The sequence below is a fragment of the Zingiber officinale genome, chromosome 1A (genome assembly GCF_018446385.1).
Source record: "Zingiber officinale cultivar Zhangliang chromosome 1A, Zo_v1.1, whole genome shotgun sequence".
NCBI classification, from domain to species: domain Eukaryota; kingdom Viridiplantae; phylum Streptophyta; class Magnoliopsida; order Zingiberales; family Zingiberaceae; genus Zingiber; species Zingiber officinale.
In genome coordinates this window covers 167,804,189-167,824,477 of record NC_055987.1, presented here as the reverse complement: position 1 = coordinate 167,824,477, position 20,289 = coordinate 167,804,189, and the positions used below count along the sequence as shown (strand labels likewise).

The window sequence follows — 20,289 nt, the reverse complement described above, 5'->3', positions numbered from 1 at the left end:
CTTAAGATGTTTCCACCAAATTCAAGGGACATTTAGTAAGTTTGATGACACGAAATTTAATCTTACAATATGTCCTCGTAAACAAAGAGCCTCTTCCATGTTTCGATGCTAGATTTCTGGTGGTAAAAAGGTGATTCGTTCGTTTAACAGTTTCATTTGTTTGTCTCAGATTAATACAGAAGAGATAAATTACAGATAACTATTAACCTTGGATTGAATAGTGCATGGAGAAAGATGGATACCCAGTTACTAATTAGAACTTAACTCAGATCTTATAATGACAACACAACACTATCCTATGCTATTGAATTATTCATCCTTTGGGGACTTCGCCCCCTGATTCCTAGTACCATGGAAGGAATTAACTTCAGCAGCTTTAACACATTGATCTCCATGCTTTGAAATATGATGAAAAGCAGCGTGTCTTAGTCTACATCCACTAAACTCAATTTGTCTTATTGATAATGCTGTCAAAACCATGATGCCTAATTATTCCAACCTAGGCTTTGATCGACATTAGATGGAGGAGGAAGAGTAAATCATCGAGAAGGTAGTAGTCAATGCTTCACTCAATGAGCTAACCTCACTAAAAAAAACTTAAAGGATGGGGTCAAAACCATGATGCCTAATTATTCCAACATAGGCTTTGATTGACACTAGATGGAGGAGGAAGAGTAAATCGTCGAGAAGGTAGTATTCAATGCTTCACTCAATGGACTAACCTCACTAGAGAAAAACTTTCTTCTTGCACTTAGGAGAGAGAAAGAGAGTAATTATGAAGAGATCTAGAGTGAAAAAGAATCCACCTTACTCTTGCAAAGAGACTGTAAAGAAATTCATTTTCAGAAGAAATGAAGAATTAGCTAATATTTGTTCTAAAACTATCCTTCAAATGATTTAGAATGATAGCTTTATAGACTTAGAGAACAAGTTAAAGAGTAAATGATCTTAAAAAATTATGCTCATGCACCTAAGTATATATGCTACTTTAATAAAAATCCAAAAATTAGAATAAGTCAAATTATGAAAGAAGTATATTTGTCATGTTTGCTTTCCCGTAATATCTTTTTTCGAATGCTTGATTTATCATAATGTAGATTTGGCATGCTTTTTGAGTTATTTTGGTTATCATGCCAAACTCTTTGATTAGATAGATGAGACCATTGAGTGATCAGAAATGTTGAGCAAGGGGGTTGAACGAGCCCAATGTGGCAAGTTAGGTTTGATTGGCTAGGCAAGCCAACTAAAGCTAAGCTGAGGTTCATAGTTTGAAGGCTTAGTTTTGACCCTTGTGCAAGTCAGTCCGATCCTTTTAGCACCCTCAGGATGCAATCGATGACACTTGCATCACTTGCACGATGACTCTATTAGGCTTTACTTCTTTGAGTTGTGCTAGACATGCTCAACTCTTAGCAAGCTTAGTTAGGTCAAACACATAATCAAGCCAAACCTAGGTTAGGTGGTAGGGAATTTAGCGGAATGGAGCGCGTGTGAGTCATGTCTTGCCAACATGGCAACATGTCAAACACAACTCAAGACTAGACCTATTATATATACTTCCACATCGTAAATATTTAAAATGCTCATTCTTTTCAATAAAATAAATAAAGTTATAGATATACTTCTACTCCTTTTTAATAAAAAAAATTTAAAAGATTTTAAAACATATATTAAATTTCTACTACAAGTACTCTCTTTCTCACGTTCACTTTCATCCAAATTCATTTCTCCTATTTCATAATCTCATTACTAATATTATTTATTCTAATCATCTTATTTATCTTTATTGTCGTGGCATCTCTTCCTCAATTATTCTCTTGTATTTTTCTATTAAATTGGAATCTTGAGACTAGGATTTAAATCAGCCTTGTTGACGAGAATATTGGTATGTCACGTATGTTGTGAGGACAAGGAAAGGAAAGAACAGTGGATTCGAAATGTTGCACAAAGGTATACATACGTTGCACTATGGCCTTTAAAGACGTTATATATACTATTCACAGTATATTGTGGATGATCCTGTCCGGAAGTTGAGTCGGACGGACCGCCGGATGAGATGACGAGAATGTTAACTGAATCACGACGTCCTGGAGGGAGGTGTGCTGAGACGGCCTTCGTGTTAACCGAGTCTTCAAAAGTCCTCTGGTCAACGCTACCTGCAGCCAGCGATCGGGTTGACCTGGCCCCCGGTACCCCGATGCTCGAGGCAGATCCAACGAATATATGAGCACCAGACTAAACCATAAAATAATGAAATGCGTATGAAATATGAACGGAAAACGTACCCTGGCCCAGGGACTCCCTCGGAGGGGACGTGGCTCGAGTTGTCGCGACCCGGAAGAGTGGATGACTCCGATCAGGCTGGAGAGCTGGATCTGACGACGAGAAGTTGAACGAAGCATGGACCCGGAGGACGAGCTGCAGGTCGGGATATAATACCGGTACGCAAACCGGGACACGAGATCGGTACGCAGACCGGGATAAGAAACCGGTACGCAGACTGGGATAAAAGACCGGCACACAGACCGGGATAAGACATCGGCACACAGACCGGGATAAGACACCGGTACGCAGACCGGGATAAGAGACCGGCACGCCGACCGAGATAAGAGATCGGCTCGCAGACCGGGATAAGAGACCGGCACACAGACCGGGATGAGGTATGGGCATGCAAGCAAGAATACCACATAAACACGCAAGTTGAAATACCACCACCGCACGAAGGCCGGAATACACGATGGCTCGAAGGTCATATCAGTGCTGAAAGCGCACAGCGGCGTGGACCGGATACCGCATCGACGTCAAAACTATACGGCAGCGTAAGTCGGAGCATGGCCACAGCTGTGCAGTCAGCGGAAGTCGTGAATCGGCCGACGGCGGCTACTAGTGTGCGCTGGAAAATGACGGCGGCATGCACGAGCGCGAGAAAAATGGTGGCTCGGCTGCGGCTCCGGCGAGAGGATGAAAGGAGGAGGAGGGGCGGCGCAGGAAGGACCCGGCGACAGCGAGATCCTCCGGCGGGGCAGCGCCGAATGGGGGTGGCAGCGGCGGCATCACACGAGGAAGCGAAACGGCGGAGGCATTTGAGACCGGCTCGCGTGGGTGAGGAGAAGGGCAATGGCCGGTCTGCCCGGCGACGGCATGGCGCGGAGGACGAAGGAAGCAGCACTGTCGTCGCCGGCGTCGAGAGAAGAAGGAAAAAGGGGAGGATGGGCGGTCTTCGGGCCGGCGGCAGCGCAGCGAGGAGAAGGAAGATGGTGCTGACGCCGTCATTGTGGGGAGGAAGAGGAGAGGGCTGTCGTCGCTATGGTCGGCGCTGCGAGGAGGAAGAAGAGGAGAGGCTATCGCCGGCGTTGCGAGGGTGGTGGCGAGAGAGAGGGAGCGGCACAGTGAGGAGAGGGAGAGGAGGAGAAGTGGGGGCCGGTGGCAGCTCCGGCGAGGCACCAGGGAAGGAGGAAAGGGCTGGCTTCTCTAGCGGCGGCGCTGTGAGGAAGAGAAAAGGAGCAGTAGCGTCGCATCGGCCCGGTGGTGAAGTCGCGAGGAGGAAGAGGAGGAAGGAAAAGAGATGAGGCCGGCGGCCGGCGTCGTCGCCGGCGAGGAACTCGAGAGGGAGAAGCAGGTGGCGGCGGCACAAATCCACCAACGCACGAACCCCCTCTCTACAGTAGTTCCTTCCACCTCTTAAAGCCTATCCGGAGAAAAGACCAAAATGCCCTTTCATTTCCCTTTAATCTCTTCACTGCCCTATACCCATATCCATATCAGTGGACAATATTTCCAAGTTCTCTATTGAGTGACATGGTCTCCATTGAGTGGCATGTCCTAGAGTTTGATGGAGGATGATGTCTATCTAACTATACGAATAGTTCTGATCAGATCTAAGTGTTACATGTTGTTTGGCTTGGCCTAAGTCGAGCAGGACATAACATGAGTTGGTTTGAGCGAACGCTCGATCGAGCCTGGTATCGATCAGTGCTCGACATAGCCAATTGACACCTCTAATCACCACCTAATTTTACAAAGGAATCAGTCTGTTATGCCCTCTTGCCCCAGTAACAGAGAAGCAAGCAAACAAACAGAACGAAAACTTACAAAATTAACTAAACTAATGAATACAAGTACAATATAATTAATTACATGAACTCACAACGCAACATCAATTATTAAAAAAGAGTGCACAAAGAATCCTCCAAGGAGTCAGTTAACGTCCTCCATGGAGTGACTACCAAATCCATCACGATCTATAAGAAAGGGAAGGATGGCATGCGCCACATCTCAGTTGTGAAGAGGGTTCGGCCCTGTCGGCACCAGCCGCTTCTCCACGCCGTATCTCAGATCGATCTCCTCCCTGTCTGTTGGTAAAGGCGGTGAAGGCTGGAGCTGCTCGCCAGGCGGCGGCTGCAGGAGGCACCAGGAATGCGGCTCCGGTTCACGGCGGTGATCATTGGAAGATGCCTGAGAGAGTGATAGCGCGATCAGGAACGCAATTGCCCAAAGTCTGGGAAGAGGAAGGGAAGAAGTCCTCATGGTTCTTTCTGTGGGAGGCGACCATCAAGAGCAGAATGGGTCGTTGGGTGGTTGAAGAGAGAGAGAGAGAGAGAGAGGGAAGTCGGGGTGATTTAAACGCCAAGGCAAGAGACCCATGAACCTCAGTAAATGGACGCAGAGAATGAAAGTAAAGTAGTGCTCTGCTCTCCTCTCTGGATTCTGAAGCAGGATGATGGTGTGTTTGTAGTTGGAGTTGGACTTGTGTTTGGACATTGTGTGGCAGGGCACAGAGCAGTGCAGTGCGGTGCAGTGGAATATTTCTGCTCATTTTAGTCAGGCCTGACTGAGGACTTGGTGGTAAAGGTCATACGCTAGCCTACTGATAAGGACTTCCAAATGCAGAAAGAGGAGAGAGATGTCATTTTGGGGAGATTGGGAGTGTGACTTTGAAAAAGATAGAAGAGGTTATGCATCAAGTGTATCTATTTGCCAGATAGCAAGAACAGATGATGAAGCTCTCCTTCCCTTCCACGTGAAGGTTGATATCTGGTGGATTTGGGATCATAGAACGTGGCTTGTGTTACAAGCCAGATGTTAACAATGATGATGAAAGAGGGTGGAGGTTGGATTTAGTGACCTGGCCTAGTTTGTGTCGCATTGAGCACAATCTGCTCCCTAGGTGCGACTGAGCCATAGGATTTTTTTTTTTAATAATCTAGAGTATTTGGGCCTTCAGTCCAATCATAATTTATAAAATCATGATATATACAGGAGCAATTTGGGATTAGGATTGAATGGTAGAATTATACAGTCCTATCAAAAAACGCTTGAAATTTTATGATAATTAAAAAATATTTTAAATATTTTAATAATTTAATATATACATGCGGCACTCGATACCATAGGTAAATCATAAATACTTAGATAAATTGCTAAACACTTTGCTGTTGTACCATATCAAGAGAGGGTAATCTGAGTGATAAAAAAAATAATAAATCAAGAAGTACTGAACTTGAGACAATCAATTTGATTTCATAAAAATTTTTTATCAACCATTAAAGTAAATTAAAAAAAATGCTCACAGCGAATATCCGATAGGTGCACTTTCCATTTGAAAAAAATCCGTACAAATATAAGGTAGTTAGGAGATGATAACTTGACGTCCTCTGTACAGTAGCCCGGGCAGGCAGGCTAAGTGATAGGGCCCTTTCTAATGGGCCAAATACAACTAACGGCCCGTTTCTCCCTGTAGCAATTAAAGGATGCCGACCCCCAGAGCGGAGGAAGTAGAGGTAGGCCTCGCGCTGCGGGCGAACAGACTGGGCGAATCAAGAGGAAGGTAGCGAAAGATCGATTTTGAACTTCTCAGTCGAACCATTGAGAGAGCGGGGGAGGAGTCAGAAGTCGCCAATGGCAGGGGAGAGAGACATGGCCGACGAGACGAGGAATCAGATGATGCAAAACCTTTTCGGAGAGCAGTCAGAGGACGAAGAGGAAGAAGAGGAAGTTAATTCGGTTCACGAGGCGGCCGCCAATCACTCTGATTATGAATCGGTATACGTTTCTTTTGTTCAACAAACAACAAAAAAAAAAAAAAGGGAAAAGAAAACACGATGGAATTGTTTGTACCCCGTTGCCCTAATTTGTGATGCCTTTACCACACACACACACCCCGGATCTCTGTCATCCGGTTGGTGGTTTCGGAACGAATGTTGAATAGAAGTTCATATCTGCTGGTAGAGTTTGAATATTCAATTTCGTAGAAGACTGTAAATGTTGTATTGGCTTCGTCAATACAAGTCTAGGGCGGTGAACTTTGATTATTTTTTCATGGTGCGGGCAAGCTTATCTGTCTAAATCTTCAATTTGGTTTAGATTGTTAAAAATCTTCAATGTTGAACCTTGGCCATTAATGCATGTTATATTATGGGAATTAACTTTTAAATAGAGAAGGAGGAGGAGGAGGAGGAGGAGGAGGAGGAGGGAGAGAATTGTAGATGGGAAGGAGATAGGGAGATATACAGGAAAAAATGGTGATAACTTTGTTGCAAATGTAGAATGCCACCATTCTGTTGCTCCTCCATGTAGGAGTAAAGAACTGTAATTTCCAGCCTTGCTGAATCCTATGAAATAATAGAGAACGATCTTGACTATTAGTTATCATAAATTAAAGTTACATATGCTTTTCAATACCCCAAAGGGATAGTTAGAGAAAGTTATTAGGGGTTTTTCATTATCTTTCGACTTTGGTTTGCTATTGAACCATATTAGTATATCTGAATGGCTTTATCCTTCTCTTTCATTTTTGAATTCTAGGTGTTTGTATTAATAGCAAAATGAACCATCATTTTGTACCACAATATATGAAAAACATGATGGTGACCACCATAGAATTACTTGCAACCAACATTGTTACATGTTTGCTGTCATTGACTTATGCCCTCTACATGCTATAATTTTTGTGTTTTCCTCGCGGGGTATGCTTCTCACTATCTGGCAATGGCAAACATGTTACTAGCCAAATGCGGGACCTTGCCAACAGTAAGCTGGTTGGCATGGCCTTTATTGGACAGATTTATACCGAAGAATTTACCATTAACATTGTTATTGTGGACTGGCTGGGTGATGATGGATAATCAGTCTTATTGTGGTCAGTAGTTCCATTACTTGGACACTTTGGTTATCCCTGCCTTGGTAAGGATATTTTGTGTTATAAGATATCTAGATTCCTTGATCCCATATTCTGACTTGAAACTTGATAGCTTGACATCTTGATCCATACTGTGTCAAATATTCATACCTGTATTTGAGTAACATATATCAATAAAGTTAATCATAAAATCAATAAATGGTAAAACAAGACATAATAACCACATGACATGAACTAGTGGGGCAGTAATCTAATTGAAACCCTGAGCAGCTTATAGGGACAAAATGATATTTTACTAACTATTTATATTCCTTGTCATATGTGGCACTTGTAAATGAAAGATTATTCAGCAGAATTGTTGAGCAATTGCAAATTCTTTGCTCATGATTGCATATTATGAGATAATAAATGCCACTGGAAAAATCTTATCTCTTATGAAATAAATTGGGAACATACACTTGCAAAATTCATGGTTGTTTTAATAACCGTAACCCTAGAGCTTTACTGTAAACTGAAAATTAATTGCACACCTTCTTTATATTGATAACAGTGAATGAACTGTTGTAGTACACGTCTAACTGAGAAATGCTGTGCTGTATGTTGTGCACAATTTGATAAATACTGAAACTGAGTAGACAATTGTAATGATGAATAATCTTGTTATTGCGGTATTGTGATTTCACTCTTCCTTCATTGCTTCACTTTCCACTTCTTTGACTTTGAGTCTTAGAGGATACTTCAACATTTTCTTAGTTGACTTATTTCTTCAGGATGAAGGTGAAGGTGAGGCTGAGAATGATGGTGATCTTGAGGCTGAGAATGATGGTGAGGGTGAAGGTGAGGCTGAGAACTATGGTGAAGGTGAAATGGAGGGGCAAGGTGAGGTTGAAATGGAAAGTGAAGCTGAAGCTCATGATGTTGATCTTGAGCAAGTAGAGAGTGAGGGCGAAAGATTCCAAAGTTCTCCAGAAAGAGGAATTAGTTATGAGAAGATGGAAAGTGAACCAAAAGATGGAGAAAGTGAGGAAGAAGGTTATGGACAAAGGGTAACGACCAGCAGAAGAAGAGAAGTGATGGCCAGTGAGTCTGAGGAATCTGAAGATAATCGATATGCTGATCATGAAGATGAAGAGATTGACTCTGATCAACCCAGGAAGTCAAGGTGAAATATCAACTAAGGTTTTGTTCACACTTTTATTTTGTGGCAACGTTTTTTTTCCTTCATATTTTGAATGTATTCTCAGTTCAGGTTCATTTGGAATTTGGCTTTATTTACTAAATTAGTAGCAATATAAAGGTTAACACTATATTCAAGATGATTGACATATGTTTAAAGTCAATGCTTCAAAATGTCTTAGTGCTCCAATTGTTTGATTCTTTCAAGGGCTAGTTTGGATGTTTGGTCATTTCAATACTGTTATATGGTGTAATAGAACCTTTTTCTTCTAATGTTTTTCAGTGCCTCTCCAGAAAAGGGTAACCATATTGTGTCGAACTTCTCTGTAAACAGAAAATCTATTATTTATCTGGATCTGTACCCTATACACATTTATGCTGATGACTTTGTTTTCCTTAGATTACTGATTTAAAATTGTCTCAAAGCCTGCTCTGGTGCATTCTTATGAAAGGTTCTGCTTCTGAGGCAGGTCAATGGATGAGCAAAAAGATGAAGAAGTTGTTCGTGATGTATTTGGAGATTCTGATGAGGATGAACAGGCTGAATATGGTGGTCAAGATGAAATTGAGCATGATTCACATGTGAGAGTGCAAAAACTTACTTATTTCTTTTGATTGTTTCTAGAAACAAAGATATTTTGTAGATATGTTTTTTGATATGATTGGTTTAACCAACTCCACCCCTCTTGTAAATAGCTTTTTGATTTAAATAAGCTTTTTCCTCGTCATGAGATTTCTTTGTCTGGGATCTATGTGAGATAGATATCCCTTTGTGCCATGTCATTTTTTTTTCAACTGGCGTCACATCAGTTGAATTGGTGTTTGAATTCAAAATGATATCTGGTGTATGTATATAGTTTTGCCTTAGTCATGTTAGGATAATTGATTGTTTGTTATATTGTTAGTCCAAAGCAAGAATTTATAGTCATTTGATCTCTTTTATCTATTTATTTATTTATTTATTTTTGTCAATGTAAGTGTTTTTCCTGATTATTTTGTGCCAGAGATCTCCTGCAGAGGAGGAAACAAACTATGAACAAGATCTAAAGCCAGAAGATATAGTGCCTGATGAGGACATGCAATATGGAACAGAGGATGAAAATTTTGACGATAAACCTAAAGAAAAACCAGTTGGCCCCCCATTGGTTTTGGATGTTCCTTTGCAACTGCCACCTAGCCGACCTGATCGGGTGAGTTATTGTTACATTTGTTTTAGTTGATGTCACAATTCTACGCCTCCTGAGATAACACTTCATCGTATGGTGAAATGAACTGTATTTGGTGAATAATTGTAACTCATTGTTTCCTAGAATGATGCTTATTGTCTTTTTTCTAATGATCTTGAGGTCAAAGATCATGTCATTAGGTCACAATTTTTTTGCATGGTTAATATCTGCCAATGTGGTTCTCTTTTTTTCCTCCCCATGAATACATTTGATGATAATCCACAATTTAGCATATAGATGTAATCTAAAAAACTTGAATCTGCTTTCTTCTCCTATCAATCTACATTATCTACTGTCATATGTTTCATAACTTATGCCCACAGAATGACTTGTTTAACAGATATATATTCTTTTTTTTATTCCTCAGATGAATGTCATTAAAGTTTCTAACATCATGGGCATTGAACCAAAGCCTTTTGATCCTAAGACATATGTTGAAGAAGATGTTTTTGTAACTGATGAATCTGGTGTGAAGAAACGAATTCGCTTAGAAGACAATATTGTGCGCTGGAGAATGGTGAAGAACCGTGATGGCACAGTCTCTGTGAGCAAAAACTTTCTATTCTGAAATATGTTACATGAGCCTTGAATAAGATGAATGTGTTAATTTCTCTCCCTATTCCTTTTCTTTACTTTCTTCCTTGTCAACTTCACAATTGGAGGTCTCCTAGATTAGTAAATTACTATCACAGACAATAGTTGCTTCTACTTCTTTCATCTCGGCAACCTCAAGTATCATATGACCTCATGTTAGAAGTTTCCATGTTAGTTCTCATAACTAATGTTTTAAACAACATTATATAGTTTTGTATCTTTTTTATTATAATTAAAATTATATTACCTTAAACCAAAGATCAAAGTTATGTGCTCTATAAAAAACTGGCTCATTTTTTAAATACCTTATCTTATAGCAAGCTACACTTCCTAGGATCTATCTAAAATAATTTTAAAGAATTATGAGGTACACAAGGCCCCTACTTTCTTTGAAGGCCCAATATTATCAAACCATTTGGTATACATACAGATAGGAGGTACCATACAACCTGATATAAATCCTTAGTCCCACCACTAAGATTCTATATGTATTTGAAGTCTCTGAGCTTGATAAAATATCCTGTTAAGGGATTATAGTTTCATACTAACAGAAATGGGAAACATTGTCTTATGTACTTTTTTGTTGGTCATGTATTTCTGCAGTATGAAAGTAATGCAAGGTTTGTGAGGTGGAAAGATGGAAGTCTACAGTTGTTGATTGGAAATGAAGTTCTAGACATATCAGTGAATGATGCACATCATGATCAAAGCCACCTTTTTCTTCGACGTGGAAAGGTGCAGAATTGTTATCCATGCCTTAAGTTTGTTATATTAACCAACAAATGATTAAAGTGGATGAATAAAATGCATGTTTAATTTTTCCTTGCTCCAATAGGGTAGGTATTTAGAATTATTATTAACCATTATTGACAATCTTTTAAATACTTTTATTTGCAGGGAATTTTGCAATCTCAAGGCAGGCTCTTACAAAAGATGAGGTTTATGCCATCTTCTTTGTCATCTAAGTCCCACCGTTTATTGACTGCTCTTGTTGATTCGCGTCATAAAAAAGTTTATAAGGTGAAGAATTGTATTACGGAGATTGATCCAGAGAGAGAGAAAGAAGAAAAAGAAAAGGTTAAGAAACTACTCTTATATCTTGATACTTTGTTACTGGAATTCTAATTATTACCTTTTGGACTATGGTTTCTTTTGTAGTAAATATATTTGATGGCATACACATTAGAAATTTTATAACTATAACTAATGCATACTCATCCTTCTTTTCCCTAAGAAAAAAAACCACTGCATAATATTGGGGGCTGCGTGCCCTTCACTTTGGGTGTGGTTCTGGCTTCGTGATTTCCTTGTACATGGTAAAATTTTGTAGGTTGTTGGCCAAACTATTAGAGCCAATGCACTTCTTCATAGGAAAAGAGAAAAGGTTAACCGCAAGTATGCACAACCTGCCCATAGAGGAAGACAACTCTCTCCAGGGTTCTTGGAAGATGCACTTGATGAGGTCTGTAACTTCCTGACTATTTTTTGTTTTTGTTTTTTTGGTTGGCTCCATGGAATTAATAAGTCATTACAGAATTTTCTCTTACTGTGAAATTCATCACAACTGATTGCATAGTGGATGTATGTTCTGAACAATACCCTGGTAAAAAAAATTAAGCTTGTATCAAAATGTGCTCTATTTCACAACCATTAATCGTGTTCTTGTTATCTCCCATTTGGAGGACTCTTTGGCACTTCCTGACAGTTGATCTCTGAAAATAATGTTGATAACACTTTGTGAAGTGTGCTCAGTGCAACTTGTGCTGTCATAATCTTCTATCTGTAGTTAATTTCTAATACCTCAATGTGCTATCATCATTGTTGTACTTTATCTTCTCATGTTTAATGGTTTTATGGAAGTGGAGCCTTGGCGCAACGGTAAAGTTGTTGCCATGTGACTAAAAGGTCACGGGTTCGAATCCTGGAAACAGCCTCTGCAAAAAGCAGGGTAAGGCTGCGTACAATGGATCCTTCCCCGGGATCCCGCATGGCGGGAGCTTCGTGCACCGGGCTGTCCTTTTTTTTAATGGTTTTATGGTTTCCTTTATGCTTTACAAGGTTTACTCTTGGCGTTAGCATTTTTTTTATTAGTTTGTAATATAATGTTTGAATATATTATTTTACATTTTTTTTTTCTTTTTTTTTGTTTCTGACTTGTTTCATTATTTACTCTATTGTTTCAGCAATTGAAACATTCAGAATAATCTCAGTTATTCTGTCTGTTTTTGTTGTTCTTACTAGCATTACAGTTGATAAACTGGAGAATCAGGTTGGCCTTGACATGTCATTTGTATATCAAAAGTGTATTCAGGAAATGCATTCTACTAAACTATGAAAGTAGTTCAGTGATTGCTGACACGCATCTCAAGATTCCTTTGAAAAACAATTTTGTTAGTTAACGTAGGATAAAGTGTACTTGTAAACATCTTTCATTATTGTGAAACAGTAATAGTAATATTGTAACTAAATAAATTAAATATTATTAATTGAATTATAAAACAAATTATATTTGCCACTCAGATTTTTTCCTAACTTTTTAGATGCATGTTTTAAAAATGTAGTTATTTTAATGATGGGATTATTAGTTTGTATTTTATTATAAAACTATGTTATTAATAGTTTGTATTTTATTATAAACCTATTGCTATAAGATGTTATATTTATACCTAAATGATAAAGAATATAAATTTTTCGACAATGATACTATTTACTTCATATGGCATGATGATTCTAATGTTATTAATTGATGATTATTTCTAATTGCTAATATATCATATTTTAAGAATTTAATCAATTTGTATTATATAAAAATAATATTATTCATACAATCAATTATTTTTTTTAAAAAAATGTTAACTTTCTTAAAATGTGTAGTTTGTTCTAATGGTTACATAAATCTTGATGACATTATATGATTACATATTATTTTAGTGATTTATTGTTGAACTAAGCAATGAATATTTTGATTCGTTTACTGAAGATTATTTTAAGATATTTTTCTGTTTTTTGTTTATCAGTATTATTTGCATATTTATAATCCCACCCTAATAGTTGGGACAAATACAACTTGATGGATAGTAATGATGAATATTATTTACAGAATTATTGATATATAGATAATAATTTATCATTTAAAATTTATTTTGAGGCAATAAAACAAAAGTAATTTATATAATATAATAAAGTATGAATGTTCCATTATTTGTCTAATATTGATATTAACTTTTGGAAGTAATTTTTTTTGGGAAATAACTTTTGGAATGCAACTTCTCATCTGTTTTAGAAAAGCCACTTTGAGCATGCAGTGGTTTGAGCAAGGGGATTTGAGGCATCTGTTTACTGAACACTATATCAAAGCACCTTGGGAAAGCCTTCTCAAATCCAACCTTTGTCTGTGCATGCTTTCTCCCTTTGTTGCCATGAGGTCTTGCATAAGATCATTTTGTATGAGCAACAGCTCTTATGTTTATTCCCTTGTAGAAACAATCATCTTTGCTTCACTTTTATATTAGTTTAATTATCTTAAAACTCTAATTCCATTGCCATTTACTATGAGCCACAGCTGTTTGATATGACTGTAGGAAGATGAAGCGGAAGACTATTACAGTTCTCATCGAGGTTCAGCTCGTAGTCGTTTTGAGGAAGACTTGGAAGCAGAAGCAAGGGCTGAGAAACGCATAATTAATGCAAAAAAGGTTAGAATAAGAAATGCAATATTGTGCAACTGCCATTTGTCAAATCCTTTTTCTTTAACCTTATGCCTCCAAGTTCTGTGATTTGTCAGTCAAATCTACATACAAATAAACCATCCTTATCTGCTGCTCGCTCATCAAAGAGACCGCTTGAGGAATACTCTGAGAGTGAAAAAGAAGAATCAGAATATGAAAGTGAAGGTGAAGAGATTGAGAGGTCTCCAATGGGTGCAAGGGAAGATGAGCAAGAAAATGAAGATGAATATGAAGAAGAGGTAGATGAAGAAGCTGCTGATGCTATATCTCCATCAGAAGAAGAGGAGGTAAGAATAACAACCAAATAAAATTTATCATTAGTACTTTCTTGCACCTTTTTTAACTATTAAAAAAAACAATTTCCAAAAGTAGATGGCTTATTGAAGTTATTTATTTGACGAAAAAGGAAAATTCTTCTTTATAGATGAAATTGCTGGTTTACAATATTGCTTCTATAGTTTATTTTATCTAAATATCTTTTTCATAGTATTTAGTTTATTATATGTAGCACCTATGAAGTTCAAAACAATGAGTTTAATGGTGTTGGTATTAAGAAGTAAAAAGGGGAGAAAACTATTAAAAAAAGGGGCATCCTAGTGCATGAAGCTCCTACTAATATGGGGTCCCGGGGAAGAGTCAGACCATATTGGGTGTATTGTATAGAGCCTTACTTGCATTGCAAGAGGATGTTTGACTCAAACCCGTGACCTCCCAATCACAAAGTAGCAATTTTACCGTTGCGCCAAGGCTGCCTAAGGGAAAACTATCTATTGGATTAAAGTTAGAGAAATTAAATATAGAGATTTTAGTAATATTAGATGTGTAAAAGATGATAAAATGTTTTTTGTGATGACAATGCAATTACTTAAAGATGAAATTTAATGATCATTCTATGAAAGTTATAGTTTTGGAGGTTGTAAATGTCACCTTAGAATTTGGAGCTTTTTTCGTCATATTAACCCCAAAAGTATGGAGCTAAAGTCATTTTTTCCTACGGGATCTTAATTACCACCACTTGGCTTTTAATTCGCCTTTGGACATTAAATAAATTGTGGATAATTTGTTTTCCTCTCTTTGAAACAAGGGACACTTTTGGTTCTATGCATGCTTCAAATAATTTTATCCCATGTTACTATATCTAGAGTCAATTATTTTTTATGATGTACTCCTAAATCAAGGTTCAAATGGATTAGTGACCAATTTCTAGGTTTCATTGTAAACTTATTTGGTTACTTCCAATTAGACGTATCAATAGTTCAAAGTGGACTTGAAGTAGCACATTTATTGCTTTAAAGAAATTAAAAATAGGTAAAATTGTAGATTCAAATGATATTCTTATTGTAGTTTTGATGAGTTTAGGAATGAAGGTAGACAGGTATTCAACAAAACTGGGTGATAACTCATTCTTTGCCTCATGTATAAAATTTAGTTCATGCTTTTAATATTTAAGATGTATGATTCTCTAGAGTAATAATGTATTTCGTTTCTAGAAAAATAAATCAAACAAAAACTATAAAATTAAAATTAGTACTACAATAATGTATAATATAATAAGAATTCAATCAAATTCAAGTTATTTTAAATATCCAATCTATCAAAAAATTGAGAAGATGCTAAATAAAAATGAAGTCCAATATTTTATTTAATTTTTTTGTTAATGATAATGATTCAACTCTTTAATGTTTGCTAAATAATAGGTAGAGTTTAGGAAAAATTATCATTCTTTCATATGACTAATGGGAGTTACATGTTCGAAAAATATAGATTTGATTATCATTCTTTTTAAAAATATTTAATGAATGATTAAAAACACGAAGTAACATTACAAAAATCAAATTGACAATTTTAAATATTGAATTAAATTATTAATATTAATATGAATATGATAGATAAAAAAATATAATTACTTGATATGGAGTTGCCAATGAATATGTGTCTGAGTACATAGAATGGTATATCTATATAAGGTTTCCATTCGCATTAGCAAGAGTATCCAACGCATGAGATTTGATAACGCTTTTTCAATGAGGCCCTATCCACTAATATTACAAAGAAGAAATCAATAATAGAAACTAAGGGCATCTGCAGTGGGAGATTTATAGCAGGCAATTTATGTTATAAATCTCTCAATATAAACCCCTCCTCCACTACATAGGTGGGGATTATAGTTTTTTTTTATAAACCTGTATCAAAATCTTGGGATCAGGTTTATAAAAAAAAAATAGTGGAGAGAGGATAGAGAGAGAATTTTGAAAGAAGTGGAGTTTTTAAAAAAGAGAGGTTTTATGATAATAGAGAATGATTTTTAAAAGAAGTAAGGTTTTTAACTTTTGATGTGACAATGATATGGCAGAACATAAACCTCTTTAAGAGGTTTACGATTGCGGATGTCCTAATATAATTAGATTAACTCTTCATGGACAAACTTGGGATTTGCGATCTCAGGTAAGGATCATGGGGTCCTTGTTTATAAGATATGAAGGGTCGTTTATCCTATATGTATCTAGATGAAGAAAAAAACATGTAAAGAAGGGTATCCTTATTTGTACAAATGGTACTCTGGACTTGGAGTGAGCATGAAGAAATAAATGGCACTTCTGTATCTTTTGAATTGCCCATAGCTCGAGAGGAGCTTGATGAACTTGAGGGTTGAAGGAAAACAGTTGATAGTTGAGATGGAGTGGTATGAGATAAAATATAATTACTACCCAGGAGCATTTAGTTCTACCTCCATTAAATGATATAATGGAAGAGAATATTTTATTGCTAGACATGCTGAATCGATTAGATTTGAAGCTTGAGAAAGTATAGGGAAATCAAAGAAAACTCTCATTAACTTAATGCAAGATGATTTAAAAGACTTAAATATTACAAGATATAGCCTTGTATCTGTTCACTGAAATGATAAACTCCATTGAAACAATCCCATATAGTTCGGACAATATTACTTGATGATGGTCATTTTAAAACTCTACCAACATGTGGCTGTTCATTGCATCTAACATATGGCTTGTGATTACTTCATGAGAAGATTGATTTAATATTTGACTAATATGTAAATAAAATAGTTTGGACTAATATGGCTTGACGATGTTGTTGATTATAGCCATTTTCCCTAAACGATGTTGATCTATGCTGTCAAGTGTGTTTTATATTTCTACTCGATATTATATACTATGTCCAAGACAAACTGTAATTCTTTTCAGTTCATTTGTTAATTATATTGCACGGAAAGAAGCTGTGGATCATGACTACCAGGTATAATAATATGAGAATCTAATTTGTGCACCTATCACTAAAAGTAAATATATCTGGTACAGCTTTGATCAACTTTAACAAAGGGCATAAGAATGACAACACTGATACAATTCATTTGGAATAAAAGTGAAACTTATGATCATGAACTTCGTAACTTCTCGCTCTAACTAAGCACACAGATTATCTTAAATTATCTTTAAGGCCATGACTAATGCCCTAGCTAGTTCTGTACTTACACATGACCTGTGATCTGGAAAAGAATTGCAAATAGCTAAATGATGGCTTGCAATATCAGCCATCCATAGACCACCTATTATTGGATCTAATCCTCCATGAAAAGTTAGAGATTCTGCATATTTTGACCAAATCAAGGTGAACAATGGGCCGCTTCCTCATCAAAACAAAGATAAGTTGAGAGCCTAAAGGTCCTGATTCAATGTAGTATTGAGCCTAAAGTTCAACTGACAATGTAGTATTGTACTATGTGATCTAGTGTTATGAATCAGGTCATATGATTGATAGTTGCTCTCATTGGAAACATTTATATAACTGTGAGTTTCAAAAGACTTGATAGTCGATACCATTCATTTCTTTTGAAATGCTTAATTGTTATTTTCTTGCTATAGGAGCCAAGAAAAAAAATAAAGGAAACTGGACGCAGCAACCTGAAACGCAAGGAGATCGAGTCAGATGAGGAGTCTCCTCCTAGAAAGACAGTTCATCGCAGAAAAGCAGTAGTATATGATAGCGATGAGGATTGAATACTTGTCATGGTGATTTCTCTGCTATTCAAATGTACATGCTTTATTATCCTAAAAGTCACACCAAGTTGCAGATGAGACCCAAACATTTTCATTCGAATTTGAAGATTGATCTGCCACTTTTACTTAGCTTTACAACTTAAATCACAGTGAATGCCTACCCAACCTTGAGAGACTGAGTTGCTCAAAATGCACTTACAGTGGCAGATACAGAATCTAAATTGCACTGGCATTGCGTTCATGATTACGAAGGCTTGGAGAATGCGTACCCTAATGCATTATTCTTATTGACTACTAATATTGAGGGCCAAACATGGGAACTCTTGGCAGCTCAAAATTATTGCTTTCATACTATCGCCATTACCCTCCTTTTTTTTTCCCCCTCAATGTATTCAAGATATCTCATCACTGATCAAACTGTTGAAAATATCATCCAACTGACTTAAAACTTGTAATTTTTGTATGCTAGTTTATATCTTATGCCAGTTTCAATTTATGTGCTATGTTTTCATTCTGGAACATATGATTTAATCACTGGTGATGATCCAAGTAGCCCAAACTTTATGAAAGACATTTGGTCTGTTTTTATAAATCTAAGGTACTTGCACTTTGTTAGATTTATGATTCGATGATGTAAATTTCTATTATAACTTGAAATTCTGTCCAATGTAGGTTAATTCTTATCCCCTTTTGACGCTTGATTAATATTTAGTTTCTTTGTATATATGAACACAACAATATTGATTTTTTGTTAAAAATAGATTGCTACTTCAATATTTATCTAATAAGAACTCTATGTTTATATGCGAATAGTTAAACGAGTAAGGATATTATCTAAACCTCTTTATGTAATTTAATTACTAATGATCATCAATTAGACAAACGGTTGAATCAATTCTACTGGGGATCTCGCTCAGAATCTCTGGGTCCATAGAGTAATAGTGCCTTTTCTATGGGGCCATGAAGTTGAACGTATCAGTGAAGACTTGTTCCTTCATTGTGCTTCAATTTGGAAGCTTGCTTTCACTTGAATGCATTACAAGTATCGTTTCCTCGTTCAGACACCGCTGAAAGCAAGGGCTTTTTCAGGAACTCTGTTTGGAATGTCCAAATCTTTTGCTCTTTTTGCTTGGCGTAGAATATCTGCGAGCAGCGTTTGGAACAGTGGATGGTGGTAGTTGTCTTTGCTGTTCAAGCCTTGATTTTTCATGCCAGTAATATGATGATCAGTCGAATATGAGCTGGAGGCGAAGAGAGTGGCATTTTACCATGCCGTACCAAACTTTTGAGAATTATCAAGAGCCAATTAAACCTTGATTTTTATTCAAGAGCACATTTTTTTAAGAATAATCTTTAGGTCTATTCCAACCCTAAATTAAAAATAATTTTTTTCTCATTTAAACCAAACCGAACTAGTCAAGACAATTTTTTTTAATTATTTCATGATGATTTTAAAAATTTTAAATTTATATTAAATTAATGTTATTCATTATAAATAATCTCTTATTTATAATTTTTAAATAACCTCCTCAATTTTATTTTAAATTTATGTCATGATGGCGATCTCCCAAATTTATCTATTTTTTTTTAATTTTAAGCCTTAATAAAAAAATTATAAATTTATAAAAGAATATTTATAAAAGTAAAAATATATTTTTAGTTTTTTTTAATCTTTTTAATAGTTAATTACAAGAGAAAAAAATGAAACAAAGATAAAAAAATTGAAAAAAAAAATTTACCTTGGTGTTGCTTTGGCAGAAGCAACTACCAGATGCTCCAAAGGTGAAAGATTTGAACTAATAGATTTCTTCCTCCCTTGAATTTCACTATGCCTCAAAACTTTGGACCTATAAATTATTTTACTTTTAGTACGATATCATATCTGAAGATAGACAACTCTAGCTCACTTTAGGACGATACCAAAAATTTCCTTGCACTCTTTTGATTTTATCCATGTTAAAATTTTATGATATCAAAAACATTTAAACCATCAATAAGTTTTAACCTCAATCCAAGAGTTCAGATCCTTAGTCCATAATTTTTTATTTTCTCTTGGTCCCTTCAATAATGTATAGGTCGGATTGCGATCGGAATCTAGTCAAAATTAGTTATGATCTCCCTTGAATTTATCTTCCCACTCAGGTTATAATTTGGTTCGAGGTAGGCGGCTGAAGGCCACTGACAGTGGACGAACTATATGACGCCGAGCAGGAGGGGCCCTGCCCACCGCAGGCGGCCCACCCACTGCAGGCGGCCCATCCACTGCAGGCGGTCTCTGGCGGTCTGTCTCAAACCAAACTATAACTTAGATAGAAAAGTGAACCCAAGAGAGATCGTCGTCAATTTTGATCAGATTTTGATTACGATCCGACATGCAAATTACAAAAAGGATCAGAGATTATGGACAA

At 36.7% G+C, this 20,289-nt stretch overlaps 1 protein-coding gene across 3 annotated transcripts; it reads left to right on the top strand.

Moving 5' to 3' along the window:
* Positions 1–5,762: 5,762 nt before the first annotated feature.
* On the top strand, positions 5,763–18,384 carry LOC122038352 (protein LEO1 homolog). Of its 3 annotated transcripts, XM_042598060.1 has the most exons (12): positions 5,763–6,042; positions 7,909–8,300; positions 8,785–8,896; positions 9,319–9,504; positions 9,908–10,084; positions 10,738–10,869; positions 11,032–11,211; positions 11,465–11,596; positions 13,716–13,829; positions 13,919–14,149; positions 17,747–17,893; positions 18,032–18,384. In XM_042598060.1, exons 1-11 carry the CDS (start codon positions 5,899–5,901, stop codon positions 17,879–17,881), a joined length of 1,935 nt encoding a protein of 644 aa, XP_042453994.1. In that variant the 5' UTR covers positions 5,763–5,898; the 3' UTR covers positions 17,882–17,893; positions 18,032–18,384. The 3 variants fall into 3 exon arrangements, with proteins under 3 accessions (XP_042453994.1, XP_042453993.1, XP_042453995.1); XM_042598059.1 differs by having other exon boundaries at positions 17,747–18,384; XM_042598061.1 differs by lacking the exons at positions 17,747–17,893; positions 18,032–18,384 and having other exon boundaries at positions 13,716–13,828; positions 13,917–14,148.
* Positions 18,385–20,289: the final 1,905 nt, after the last annotated feature.

Bases quoted from the DNA above. Each gene is read 5' to 3' on its own strand.
- LOC122038352 (XM_042598060.1), top strand. From the start codon at position 5,899: ATGGCAGGGGAGAGAGACATGGCCGACGAGACGAGGAATCAGATGATG. The intron at 6,043-7,908 runs GTATACGTTTCT...TTATTTCTTCAG, and splicing joins ATCACTCTGATTATGAATCG to GATGAAGGTGAAGGTGAGGC. The intron at 10,870-11,031 runs GTGCAGAATTGT...TTTTATTTGCAG, and splicing joins TTTTTCTTCGACGTGGAAAG to GGAATTTTGCAATCTCAAGG.